This window comes from Moschus berezovskii, chromosome 17 (genome assembly GCF_049115385.1).
Source record: "Moschus berezovskii isolate FMDL1 chromosome 17, NW_MosBer_1.0, whole genome shotgun sequence".
Lineage (NCBI taxonomy): Eukaryota > Metazoa > Chordata > Mammalia > Artiodactyla > Moschidae > Moschus > Moschus berezovskii.
In genome coordinates, this window is record NC_142476.1 from 42467057 (window position 1) to 42479742 (window position 12686).

General features: G+C 55.8%; 1 protein-coding gene across 6 annotated transcripts in view; it reads left to right on the forward strand.

The window, feature by feature from the left end:
• The window catches only part of PRDM16 (PR/SET domain 16), a 338380-nt gene that overhangs the window by 317118 nt on the left and 8576 nt on the right, over positions 1-12686 (forward strand). For all 6 annotated transcript variants that reach the window (XM_055419408.2, XM_055419405.2, XM_055419412.2 and 3 more), the window contains 2 exons: positions 4006-4175; positions 5654-5828. In XM_055419408.2, the coding sequence (XP_055275383.2) occupies positions 4006-4175; positions 5654-5828 (345 nt within the window). The remainder of the gene's footprint in view (positions 1-4005; positions 4176-5653; positions 5829-12686) is intronic.

The following is a 12686-nucleotide window of genomic DNA, read 5'->3' on the forward strand; positions in this document are numbered from 1 at the left end:
TGGAGAACGGATAGGCTACCCACTCCAGTATTCTTGGGCTTCCCTGGTGGCTCAGACAGTAAAGAATCCACCTGTAATGTGGGAGACCTGGGTTCCATCCCTGGGTTGGGAAGATCCCCTGGAGGAGGGCATGGCAACCCACTCCAGTATTCTTGCCTGGAGAATCCCCATGGACAGAGGAGCCTGGCAGGTTACAGTCCACTGGTTTGCAAATAATCGGACAGGACTGAACAATTAAGCACACAGCACAGGTTACAAAAATCTCTTCTATCTTTCCTTCCCTGGTTTTTACAGTTACCTAAAGCCACTTTTCACTTTTCACTTTCACACATTGGAGAAGGAAATGGCAACCCACTCCAGTGTTCTTGCCTGGAGAATCCCAGGGACGGAGGAGCCTGGTGGGCTTCCGTCTATGGGGTCACACAGAGTCGGACACGACTGAAGTGACTTAGCAGCAGCAGCAGCAAAGCCACTTGGGGGCGGGAGGAGACGGGGACGACAGAGAATGAGATGGCTGGATGGCATCACCGACTCTGTGGACATGAGTTTGAGTGAACTCCGGGAGTTGGTGATGGACGGGGAGGCCTGGCGTGCTGTGATTCATGGGGTCGCAAAGAGTCGGACTTGACTGAGCGACTGAACTGAACTGAAAGCCTCTCTCTCTCTGGTGGCTGGTGTGGCCCCACCAGGTCCCAGAGTGGACACAGCCACTCCCCTCAGGGGCCATTTCACTCTCCCTGCCCGGTGCTGTGTCTTCAACACCGCTGGCTTCCCCAGGGTGGAGGCAGACGCGGTCATAGCAAGGTCCCCTGGCTGCCCGCTGCCTCGGCTGGCCAGTCTCTGCTCTCCCATTCCTGTTGGAGTGTGATGGTGTGCTATTTTATACAGCACAGCCATAAATTTCACTAGCCACTTGTCAGCTTATTTACAACGCAAATTCCAGCTGCTCCGAGAGCCCTGCTCCCTCGCAGCCCTGGGCTCACCAGTCCCCTAAATTTCAGATGCACTTCTCTGGGCCATTTATTTAGATTAGAACCAGGAGAGGGCCAGATTCAGAACCCTGTGACCAAATCAAATGCGCGGCTGCTCTCCCGTCCCCTCCCGCCAGCAGAGGTTGGGGAGATGGTGCTCAGGCCCGTGGCGGAGCTCCTCATCCAGTCCTGTTCTCACTCAGCGGTCCCCCTGCTCAGAGATGCTGCACGGCCACTGCTGGGGCTCAGAGAGGGTCCCTGCTTTTCCAAAGATACAGGAAAGGAAGGCTGAGTGTGCAGACATTCGTGTAGACCAAGGCAGGCACCCCTTGCAGCCTGTGGGAAGGCTGTTGGGTGGGCTGGGGCCAGCTTGGCCTTGCACTTGCCCTACAGGCGAGCCTGGCAGCATTGGGGGGTGAAGGTTTCTGTGGGTTTGAGGGTGTGTTGGGGACAGAGTTGAGGAGCAAGATGGTGCAGGCAGGGATGTAAAAGTCCTCCTTCCTCGACTATTGAGAGGGGGTTGCTGGGTCAGCACACCTGAGTGTCTCTGCTCAGCCCCATGGGGAGAGGTTTTAAGCCCCAGTCCCACTGCTCCGTCACCCCGGCTGAGAAAGACAAAACAGCCACCCTCCTGGTGCCGGCAGCTGGAACGAGGGTCCAAGTCAAGGCTGCTGAACGTTACAGGACTGTGGGAGGACCAAGGCCCCACGTCCTAGGGGCCCCAGGGGCCCGGTGGCAGCTCAGCTGGCCCAGCAGGCCAGCCCCAGGGCCAAAGGGGTGGCTGGAAGGAGCTCCGGGACCTAGTGCATGGACCACGGGCAGCTCTTAGCCCATCTGCTGTGGAGGCAGCCAGCATGAGTCTGGCCTCAGGCAGCATCTGGAAGCCTTGGGAACTGAGTAAATGAAGCCCCAGAATCACATCAGGGGAGCAGCCTGGGCTCCTCCAAGCGGGGCCCGTCCCACAGGTGTTCCCCCTGTGTGAAAGTGTTAGTCACTCAGTTGTGTCCGACTCTTTGTGATCCCATGGACTGTAGCCCACCAAGCTCCTCTGTCCATGGGGCTTCTCCAGGCAAGAATACTGGAGTGGGTTACCATTTCCTCTGCCAGAGGATCTTCCCAACCCAGGAATCAAACCTAGGTCTCCTGCATTGCAGGCAGATTCTTTACCATCTGAGCCACCACTGAAGCCCTATGGGTAGGGGGAAGCCACCCAGGAGTGGGGGGTGGTAATTTGGGGCCTCTCACCCTTCCGCCACAGAGAGCCAGCAGCTTTGAGCAGGAAAAGCTCAGCCCCAGGCCCCAGTGGCCAGCCTGGGGGTTGTCAAGCTTCCTATCTCAGGGACCCAGGGACATTGGGTTTGCCCAGACTCCCCAGGCAGGGCCATCTTCTGAATGTCGTCAGACCAGCACCTCCTAAGTAGGCAGGCAGCACTGGGGTGAGAGGCCAGGGCCCCGGAGTGTCATCAGACACGTCCCCGTCCACATGACTGAGTGCTCGTGACCTCTACACTGTGCTGGAGCACAGCCACCAGCCCCTGCAGGAATGCCAGGCTGTGTCCTCAGGACTGGTCCCCGCACCTCCCAGCCACACCCTCTGAGCGGACTTAGTCTCCCAAGCCCTGCCCCAGCACACTGGCCACATAGACTCTGCCTCCTAAGGGCCTGCCCAGTCAGCGCTCTGCTATGCTTGCCTCTCTGCTTGTCATTCCACGGGAGCCTGTTCCCAAAACAGGGAAATAGCTGAGCTCAGGGATGGATAGCTCAGTGCTCCTGTGCCTCTGAGCCGCAGATGGGTGTCCCTGGAGAAGTTCTGAGACCAGGAGAACATGAGCGTGCCCACCAACACATGCACACGCCTACCACACATGCACCCATAAGCATGCACATATCGCTTCACGTGTGTGCATGAGCAGACTGACACACGCGCACGTGTGCGACTGGAGACCCGGAGCCGGAGGCCCCCTGCCACGGCCCAGCTGGACATGCTGGGCGGGTGGGAGTGGTCGGCCAATGGTGGTGGCCTAGACCCCTGCGACAGGAGGAGGCGGCCCTGTCTGCAGAGCTGTGTCAGTCCCCCACGCCCCGCCCTCTCTCTGGTTCTTGTTTATTGGTGCCGGTGTCACTTGGGCCCTCACTGTCGGTTCCCCTGTGATAACCTGGGGGACACCCTGCCTCCCTCCTCTGCCCTGCCCTGGGAGAAGCCCCACACCCATAGGGACCCTGCACACGCTGGCATCTCAGATTGCTCCTTGTGGCAACTTCGTGCTTTGCTCTGATAAACTTGGTGTCATGATACTCAGACAACCAAAGCATCTGAGGAAAGAGCATCTTTTATCATTTCCCCAGTGCGCCATGCAGCCTGGCAACAGGTGCCCCCGGGAGGGCACTAAAATAAACCAAGCACACAGGGCTGGGGGCACCTCCACCAAAGGGGTCCACGGACAAGAGGCCATCTGACGGGGCGAGGCTGGGAGCCCCCATCACTCTGGGGCAGAAAAGGACACTAAGGAGGGTCGGTGTGGCCCTGCAGCCCGCTAGTGGATTGACAAGCTGAGTCCCCAAGGGGGATGGGTCTGCTTGAGGACCCATTAAGAGAAGTTGGGACCAGGCCAGAGTAGGGGTCTGTCTGTCAGGGAGGAAAGCTGCAGGCAGCGGGTCTGGGCTCCTTTCCGGAAAATCTGCTGGGGGCATCTTTCCTGGTGCTCGGCCGCCCCCTTGAGGCCGCTGAGAGCACGCCACCCTCTGCTGTGGACCCTGCGCTCGGGGGGCTAAGACAGCAGAGAGGGGGAGATGCCAGGAGACACCAGGGAGTCCCAGTGCCGCCCACCCCGGGACACAAGCCCCGGAGCTCAGAGGGTCCCCTCCAGCAGCTCAGGGCACAGTCCCACAGCATCCGCCACCCAGAGTCAGGGATGGGGGGACACCTGCTTCCAGCGACACTTGGCTGGGACAGCCTCCCAGCTCTCCGCCGTGGTCCAGGGGCCTCAGGGAGGCCATGTGGGCAGGGGCTCCGCTGAGGCGCCGTGTCTTCCAGGTGTAAGTACTGCGACCGCTCCTTCAGCATCTCCTCCAACCTCCAGCGGCACGTGCGGAACATCCACAACAAGGAGAAGCCCTTCAAGTGCCACCTGTGCAACCGCTGCTTCGGGCAGCAGACCAACCTGGACAGGCACCTGAAGAAGCACGAGCACGAGCACGCCCCAGGTGGGGGTGCGAGGCGCAGCCGCAGAGGAGGGGCGCGGGGGGTGGGGGCCTGGAGGACGGGGCAGTGGGTCAGGGTGGGGCGCGGGGAGAGGGAGGGGGGCCTGGAGGACGGGGATGATGGGTCAGGGTGGGACGCAGGGGGTGGGGGCCTGGAGGACGGGGCGGTGGGTCAGGGTGGGGTGCAGGGGGTGGGGGCCTGGAGGACGGGGCGGTGGGTCAGGGTGGGGTGCAGGGGTTGGGGGCCTGGAGGACAGGGCGGTGGGTCAGGGTGGGGTGCTGGGAGCTGGGAGGGGGACCTGGAGGATGGGGGTGATGGGTCAGGGTGGGGTGCTGGGAGCAGGAAGGGGGGCCTGGAGGATGGGGCGATGGGTCAGGGTGGGGTGCGGGGAGTGGGGGGCCTGGAGGACAGGGCGGTGGGTCAGGGTGGGGTGCGGGGAGTGGGGGGCCTGGAGGACAGGGCGGTGGGTCAGGGTGGGGTGCGGGGAGTGGGGGGCCTGGAGGACGGGGCGGTGGGTCAGGGTGGGTGCGGGGAATGGGGGGCCTGGAGGACGGGGTGATGGGTCAGGGTGGGGTGCGGGGAGTGGGGGGCCTGGAGGACAGGGCGGTGGGTCAGGGTGGGGTGCGGGGAGTGGGGGGCCTGGAGGACGGGGCGGTGGGTCAGGGTGGGTGCGGGGAATGGGGGGCCTGGAGGACGGGGTGATGGGTCAGGGTGGGTGCGGGGAGTGGGGGTCCTGGAGGACGGGGCGATGGGTCAGGGTGGGGTGCAGGGAGTGGGAGGGGGGCATGGAGGATGGGGCGATGGGTCAGGGTGGGGTGCAGGGAGTGGGAGGGGGGCCTGGAGGATGGGGCGATGGGTCAGGGTGGGGTGCGGGGAGAGGGAGGGGGGCTGGAGGATGGGGCGATGGGTCAGGGTGGGGTGCTGGGAGCTGGGAGGGGGACCTGGAGGATGGGGGTGATGGGTCAGGGTGGGGTGCTGGGAGCAGGAAGGGGGGCCTGGAGGACGGGGTGATGGGTCAAGGTGGGGTGCTGGGAGAGGGAGGGGGGCCTGAAGGATGGGGCTGATGGGTCAGGGTGGGGTGCTGGGAGCAGGGAGGGGGACCTGGAGGACGGGGGTGATGGGTCAGGGTGGGGTGCTGGGAGCTGGGAGGGGGACCTGGAGGATGGGGGTGATGGATAAGGGTGGGGTGTGGGGGGATTGGGGGCCCTGGAGGATGGAGGTGATGGGTTGGGGCAGGGAGCAGGGAGGGGAGAGGAGGGCAGAGGAGGGGCACACAGGTTAGCCCTAGGGGAAAGCCTGCAGTCACCCCTCAAGCCATCTTCATTCAGGGGAACCTTGTACCCTCGGGTTTCCCTAAGGGGGTGTTCCCTAAGAGTGCCCCGCATGTCACCCCTTCAGCCACCTGCCCCCTCCCGCTGTGCCACAGAGGGCGGGGTGCAGCCGAGGGGCTCCCTCCTCTGATGCTCCCCACTCCCCGCAGTGAGCCAACATGCGGGGGTCCTCACCAACCACCTGGGGACCAGCGCCTCCTCCCCAACCTCCGAGTCGGACAACCACGCACTTTTAGATGAGAAGGAAGACTCCTATTTCTCTGAAATCAGAAACTTTATTGCCAACAGTGAGATGAACCAAGCATCAACACGAACAGACAAACGGTAAGAAACACATCCCGGGGTCCCAGGAAGGTCTGGACTCTGTGTGGTTCCCTGTATGGTCATGCCCACAACAGGCCCCCACCGCAGCACCAGAGACCTCAGGCCCACAGCAGAGGGTGAGGCCTGCAGGCTCTGCAGCTGGCGCCCTTCCCACCCACCGCCCACCCCGCCTCGGCTCTCCGCATCTGCAGAGGACAAGCACCCCGGCCCGATGGCGGGTGTCACACGCTCAGTGCCGCCAGCACATGGGCCTCAATGCACGGTTTGGCCTCAGTGTTAATACGTGCGGCCAAACATCAACCAGGTGAGGGCTCCTCTCATGAGATCCACCATGCCTCTGGAACTCCAGGACAGGCTCATTTGATTTGACACATGAACAGTTTCTAGCAAGAGTGCTGCCCCTTTAAACACACACACAGGCAGGAAAATGGCAGAATTGGGATCCTAAGATAAAGAGGCTGTAACACATTCCCTTGGTCCCAGGCCTTGGTGGCAGAGACTCAGAGACACCGGACTCCTAGTGCTTAGGGACGCGCTCCCCTGCTTCTGCAGAGGAAATGAGGCCCAGAGGATTGGGCGCTTGGCTCTAACCCTTCTGTCCATGGGTGGGCTGCCAGCCCAGGGCCCAGTTCCCTCCCACCCAGGACACCCAACTTCCCAGGGGCCTGTCTGCTCCCCCCAGGTGGGCTGCATCTCCTTCACCCCGGGACCCCTGAGGCAGAGCAGGGCACTGAGCAGACCTTCAGAATCCACAAGCGGGCACGTGGGCTTGGTGCTTGGGCTGTTTCTGGCTCTTCTGAGTCCTAAATCCATGCCCAGGAAGGTGATCCCACCTTGTGCCTGGGTGGGCTCAGAGGAGGGCACATTGGAGAGGCTGGCCATGGTCTGCGTGTCCCAGAGCCCAAGCCCTGCCAGGCACCAAAGATCTTGCTATCGGGGGGCGGCCAACAAAGTGCCTGGGTCTGTCCCCAGCTCTGGTTGTGTGTGATGGTCTAGTGGGAGCCCAGCCCTGCCATCTGCGCCCAGGGTGGCGAGCTTCTCTGAGAACCGTCCATGGTTCAAGCACTGAGATCTCCACCTTCAGAGTAAGTCACGGACCTAAGCATCCAGGAGCCAGGCCATGAGGCACATCCTGGCTGATACAGGCTCCCCTGAGCTGTGGCCCCTTGTGTCCAGGGCAGAACCAAACGGGGAGCTGACAAGGGCATACCAGGGGCGTCCTCCCTGGGGTGGGCGGCTCCCCATTGCTGTTCCTAAGTGGCAGGCCCAGCTCTCAGCCATACGGAGGACACCCCAGGAGAGTCACCAGGAAAGACAGGGTGTCCCCAGAGGGAAGAGCAGCTGGCACCACCCTGACCCCACAAAGCAGCATTTCAGCCAGGACCCCAGGGGTGGGGGCGGTAAGTGAGACTCAGACACCAGCCCCACACCCCTCAGAAAGACCAGGGCAGAGCCAGCCCACAGACCAGGCCCTCGGACGGTCTCTCCCCACTGGAGGTGCCCCCACATCATTGTCAGAAGTGGGACCATGTTGACGGTTGTTTGTCAGCTAATCTGCAGAAAGTGCTCAGATGCTGGCGGTTCTATTGGGGCCCAGTGTCAACACCACCCAGAAGCAGTGACCTTCTCTTGACAGTCCATTATAACTCAGGGCCTGCCAGGCTTCCTGACCCTGGAAACCCCTAGGCCAAACCCTGTCCCCTCCCCAAATTCCTCTGTTGACATCCTAACCTCCAGCCCCTCAGAGCGACCTGATTTGAAAATAAGATCTTCTCAGGTGGTAGGCTGCAGTCCATGGGGTCACTAAGAGTCAGACACGACTGAGCGACTTCACTTTCACTTTTCACTTTCACACATTGGAGAGGGAAATGGCAACCCACTCCAGTGTTCTTGCCTGGAGAATCCCAGGGACGGGGGAGCCTGGTGGACTTCCATCTATGGGGTCACGCAGAGTCGGACACGACTGGAGCGACTTAGCAGCAGCAGCAGTAGCAGGTGTAATTAGTTAGATGTCATTCTGAAGTCAGGTGGCCCTTATCCAATAGGACTGGTGTCCTTTGAAAAGGGAGAGATTTGGGATTTCTCTAGTGGTCTAGTGGCTGGGAATCCACCTGCCAGTGCAAGGGACATGGGTTTGGTTCCTAGTCTAGGAAGATCCCACAGGCCTCAAGGCAACCAAGCCCGTGCGCCACAACTCCGGAAGCCTGCACACCCTAGAGCCTGTGCTCCGCAGAGAAGCCACCACAGTAAGAATCCCCCACAATGCGAAGCCCATGCTCTGCAACCAGAGAGTAACCCCCACTCTCGGCAACTAGAGAAAGCCCAGGCAGCAGTGAAGACCCAGCATAGCCAAAAATAAATAAATAGACTTTTTTAGAAAAAGAAAATGGGGAGACACCACGTGAAGGTGAAGCAGAGCGGGTGATGTATCCACAAGTGGAGGAGCCCCAGGGATCACCAGCAAAGCACCGGAGTCTAGGGAAGGGGCTGGGAGGAGGCAAGAGCCCTGCGACACCTGCATCCGGGGCATCTGTAAGAGACTGAGCCAGCCTTATCTGCGTGTGCTTGGGAATCTCTGGAGGAGGCATGGGTCAACAGTGGCCTGCCGCGGGTTCAGGGGCACTGACTGCAACAGTCCAAGGAGCCCTGGCATGCTGGTATAGGTCCTTTTGAAGGAGGTTGCCATAGCCACTATTACCCCTACCATAGTTTGGCCTCAGGCCAAACTACAAGGAGGGAACACAGCCCCATCCATCAGCAGAAAATTGGATTAAAGACTTACTAAGCATGGCCTTGCCCATCAGAACAAGACCCAGTTTTCCCCAAAGCCAGTCCCTCCCATCAGGAAGCTTCCACAAGCCTCTTACCCTTCTCCATCAGAGGGCAGACAGAATGAAACCCACAGTCACAGAAAACTAACCAAACTGATCACGTGGACCACACCTTTGCCTAACTCAATGAAACTATGAGCCATGCTGTGTAGGGCCACCCAAGACAGACGGATCATGGTGGAGAGTTCTAACAAAACGTGGTCCACTGGTGAAGGGAATGGCAAACCACTTCAGTATTATTGCCTTCGAACCCCAAGAACAGCATGGCAAGGCAAAAAGATACGACACTGAAAGATAACTCCCCAGGTCGGTAGGTGCCCAATATGCTACTAGAGAAGAGTGGAAAATAACTCCAGAAAGAATGAAGAGACAAAGCCAAAGCAAAAATAACGTCCAGTTGTGGATATGCCTAGTGATGGAAATAAAGTCGGATGTAGTAAAGAACAATATTGCATAGGAACCTGGAATGTTAGGTCCATGAATCAAGGTAAATTGGAGTGGTCAAGCAGGAGATGGCAAGAGTGAACAACGACATTTTAGGAATCAGTGAACTAAAATGGACCGGAATGGTTGAATTTAATTCAGATGACCATAGTATCTACTATTATGGGCAAGAATCCCTTAGAAGAAATGAAGTAGCTCTCATAGTCAACAAAAGAGTCCAAAATGCAGTGCTTGGGTGCAGTCTCAAAAACGACAGAATGATTTCTGTTCGTTTCCAAAGCAAACCATTCAATATCATAGTAATCCAAGTCTGTGCCCCAATCACTAATGCGGAAGAAGCTGAAGTTGAGTAGTTCTATAATGACCTACAAGACCTTCTAGAGCTAACACCAAGAAAAAGATGTCCTTCATCATAGGGACTGGAATGCAAAAGTAGGAAGTCAGGAGATACCTGGAGTAACAGGCAAGTTTGACCTTGGAGTACAGAATGAAGCAGGGCAAAGGTTAACAGTTTTGCCAAGAGAATGCACTGGTCATAGCAAACACCCTCTTCCGACACATGGCATCACCAGATGGTCAAACCAAAATCAGATTGATTATATTCTTTGTAGCCAAAGATGGAGAAGCTCTATCCAGTCAGCAAAAACAAGATCAGGAGCTGACTGTGCCTCAGATCATGAACTCCTTATTGTCAAATTCAGACTTAAATTGAACATAGGGAAAATGACTAAGGCCATTCAAGTATGACCTAAAGCAAGTCCCTTACGATTATCCAGTGGAAGTGACAAATAAATTCAAGGGATTAGATCTGATAGAGTGCCTGAAGAAAATGGACGAAGGTCTGTGACATTGTACAGGAGGCAGTAATCAAAACCATTCCCAAGAAAAAGAAATGCAAAAAGCCAAAATGGTTATCTGAGGCCTTACAAGTAGCTGAGAAAAGAAGAGAAGCTAAAGTCAAAGGAGAAAAGGAAAGCTATATCCATCTGAATGCAGAGTTCCAGAGAATAGCAAGGAGAGATAAGAACGTGTTTTTAAGTGAACAGTGCAAAGAAATAGAGGGAAACAATAGAATGGGAAAGACTAGAGATCTCTTCAAGAAAATTAGAGATACCAAGGTAACATTTCATGCAAAGATAGGAACAATAAAGAACAGAAACAGTATCAGTTCAGTTCAGTTCAGTCGCTCAGTCATGTCCTACTCTTTGCGGCCCCATGAATCACAGCACGCCAGGCCTCCCTGTCCATCACCAACTCCCGGAGTTCACTCAAACTCATGTCCATCGAGTCGGTGATGCCATCCAGCCATCTCATTCTCTGTCGTCCCCTTCTTCTCCCGCCCCCAATCCTTCCCAGCATCAGAGTCTTTCCCAGTGAGTCAACTCGTTGCATGAGGTGGCCTGGACCCAACAGAAGCAGAAGATTTTAAGAAGAGGTGGCAAGAGTACAAAAAAGAACTATACAAAAAAAGATCTTAGTGACCCAGATAACCATGATGGTGTGATCACTCACCTAGAGCCAGACATCCTGGAATGTGAAGTCAAGTGGGCCTTAGGAAGCATCGCTACAAGCAAAGCTAGTGGAGGTGATGGAATTCCAGTTGACCTATTTCAAGTCCTAAAAGATGATGCTGTGAAAGTGCTGCACTCAATATGCCAGCAAATTTGGAAAACTCAGCAGTGGCCACAGAACTGTAAAAGGTCAGTGTTCATTCCAATCTCAAAGGAGGGCAATGCCAAAGAATGTTCAAAGTACCATACAACTGCACTCATCTCACACGCTAGCAAAGTAATGCTCAAAATCCTTCAAGCTAGGCTTCAACAGTATGTGAACCAAGAACTTCCAGATGTACAAGCTAGATTTACAAAAGGCAGAGGAACCAGGGATCAAATTGCCAACATCCATTGGATCATAGAAAAAGAGAATTCTAAGAAAACATATACTTCTGCTTCATTGACTGTGCTGAAACCTTTGACTGTGTGGATCACAACAAACTGTGGAAAATTCTTCAGGAGTTGAAAATACCAGACCACCTTACCTGCCTCCTGAGAAATCTGTATGCAGGTTAAGAAGCAACAGTTAGAACCGGACATGGAACAATGAACTGGTTCCAAATTGGGAAAGAATTACGTCAAGGCTATATATTGTCACCCTGCTCATTTAACTTATATGGAGAGTACCTCATGCGAAATGCCAAGCTGGATGAAGCACAAGCTGGAATCAAGATTGCCAGGAGAAATATCAATAACCTCAGATATACAGATGACACTACATTTATGGCAGAGAGCAAAGAGGAATTAAAGAACCTCTTGATTAAGGTGAAAGAGGAGAGTGAAAAAGCTGGCTTAAAACTCAACATTCAAAAAAATGAAGATCATGGCATCTGGTCCCATCACTTAATGGCAAACAGGTGGGGAAATAATGGAAACAGTGACAGATTTTAGTTTCTTGGTGCTCCAAAATCACTGTGGATGGTGACTGCAGCCATGAAATTGAAAGATGCTTACTCCTTGGAAGAAAAGCAATGACAAACCTAAATGGCGTACTCAAAATCAGAGACATCTCTTTGCGACAAAGGTCCGTCTAGTCAAAACCATGGTTTTTCCAGTAGTCATGTACAGATCTGAGAGTTGGACCATAAAACAGACTGAGTGGTGAAGAACTGATGCTTTTGAACTGTGGTGTTGGAGAAGACTCTTGAGACTCTGTTGGACAGTAAGGAGATCAAAGCAATCAATCCTAAAGGAAATCAACCATGAATATTCATTGAAAGGACTGTTGCTGAGGCCAAAGCTCCAATACTTTGGCCTTCTGATGCAAAGAGCTGATTTATTGAAAAAGACCCTGGTGCTGGGAAAGATTGAAGGCAGGAGAAGGGGACGACAGAGGACAAGATGTTTGGATGGCATGACTGATTCAAAGGACATGAGTTTGAGCAATCTCTGGAAGATGGTGAAAGACAGGGAAGCCTGATGTGCTGCAGTCCATGGGGTCGCAAAGAATATGACACAGCTGAGCAACTGAACAACAGCAACGAATCTCCTGGAGTGGAGAGGGACGATCCCTGCTGTTTGAGCCACAGCCATGTGCTGTGTTAGGCTGGCCCCAGGGACATTCTGCACCCAGGCAGCTGTTTGGAGGCCTAGCCACTCGTTCTGGTTTCCTCTCTATCTGAAGCTGTCTGCAGCCAGACTCCCTCCTCTGTCCCCACTGTATCCATCCCCCACCCTCAATGAGCACTGGTGTTTGATGCAGGCCTCCCGAGGCACGATGCTGGGACAAAGTGCTCATTCATGGTCACTGCTCCCACAGAGAGGGGCTTATATATAAACGCACAGAGACTCAGGTTCAATTAAATGACATACAGGGCTTTGCACTGTCCCAAGCTCCCCACCTGTGCTGTCCATCAGCACTCAGGGTGGAGGCTGTTCTCCCATTCCCCAGGAGGGCGTGGGCTCTGAGATGACAAACCCCACCCAAGGGGACCTGCCAAGACCCAGGGAGGGAGGCAGGACCTGGCTCTGGGGTCCTCACCGCTGGTGGACAGACGTGAACCTGATGCCCAACATCAAGGGAGACATTG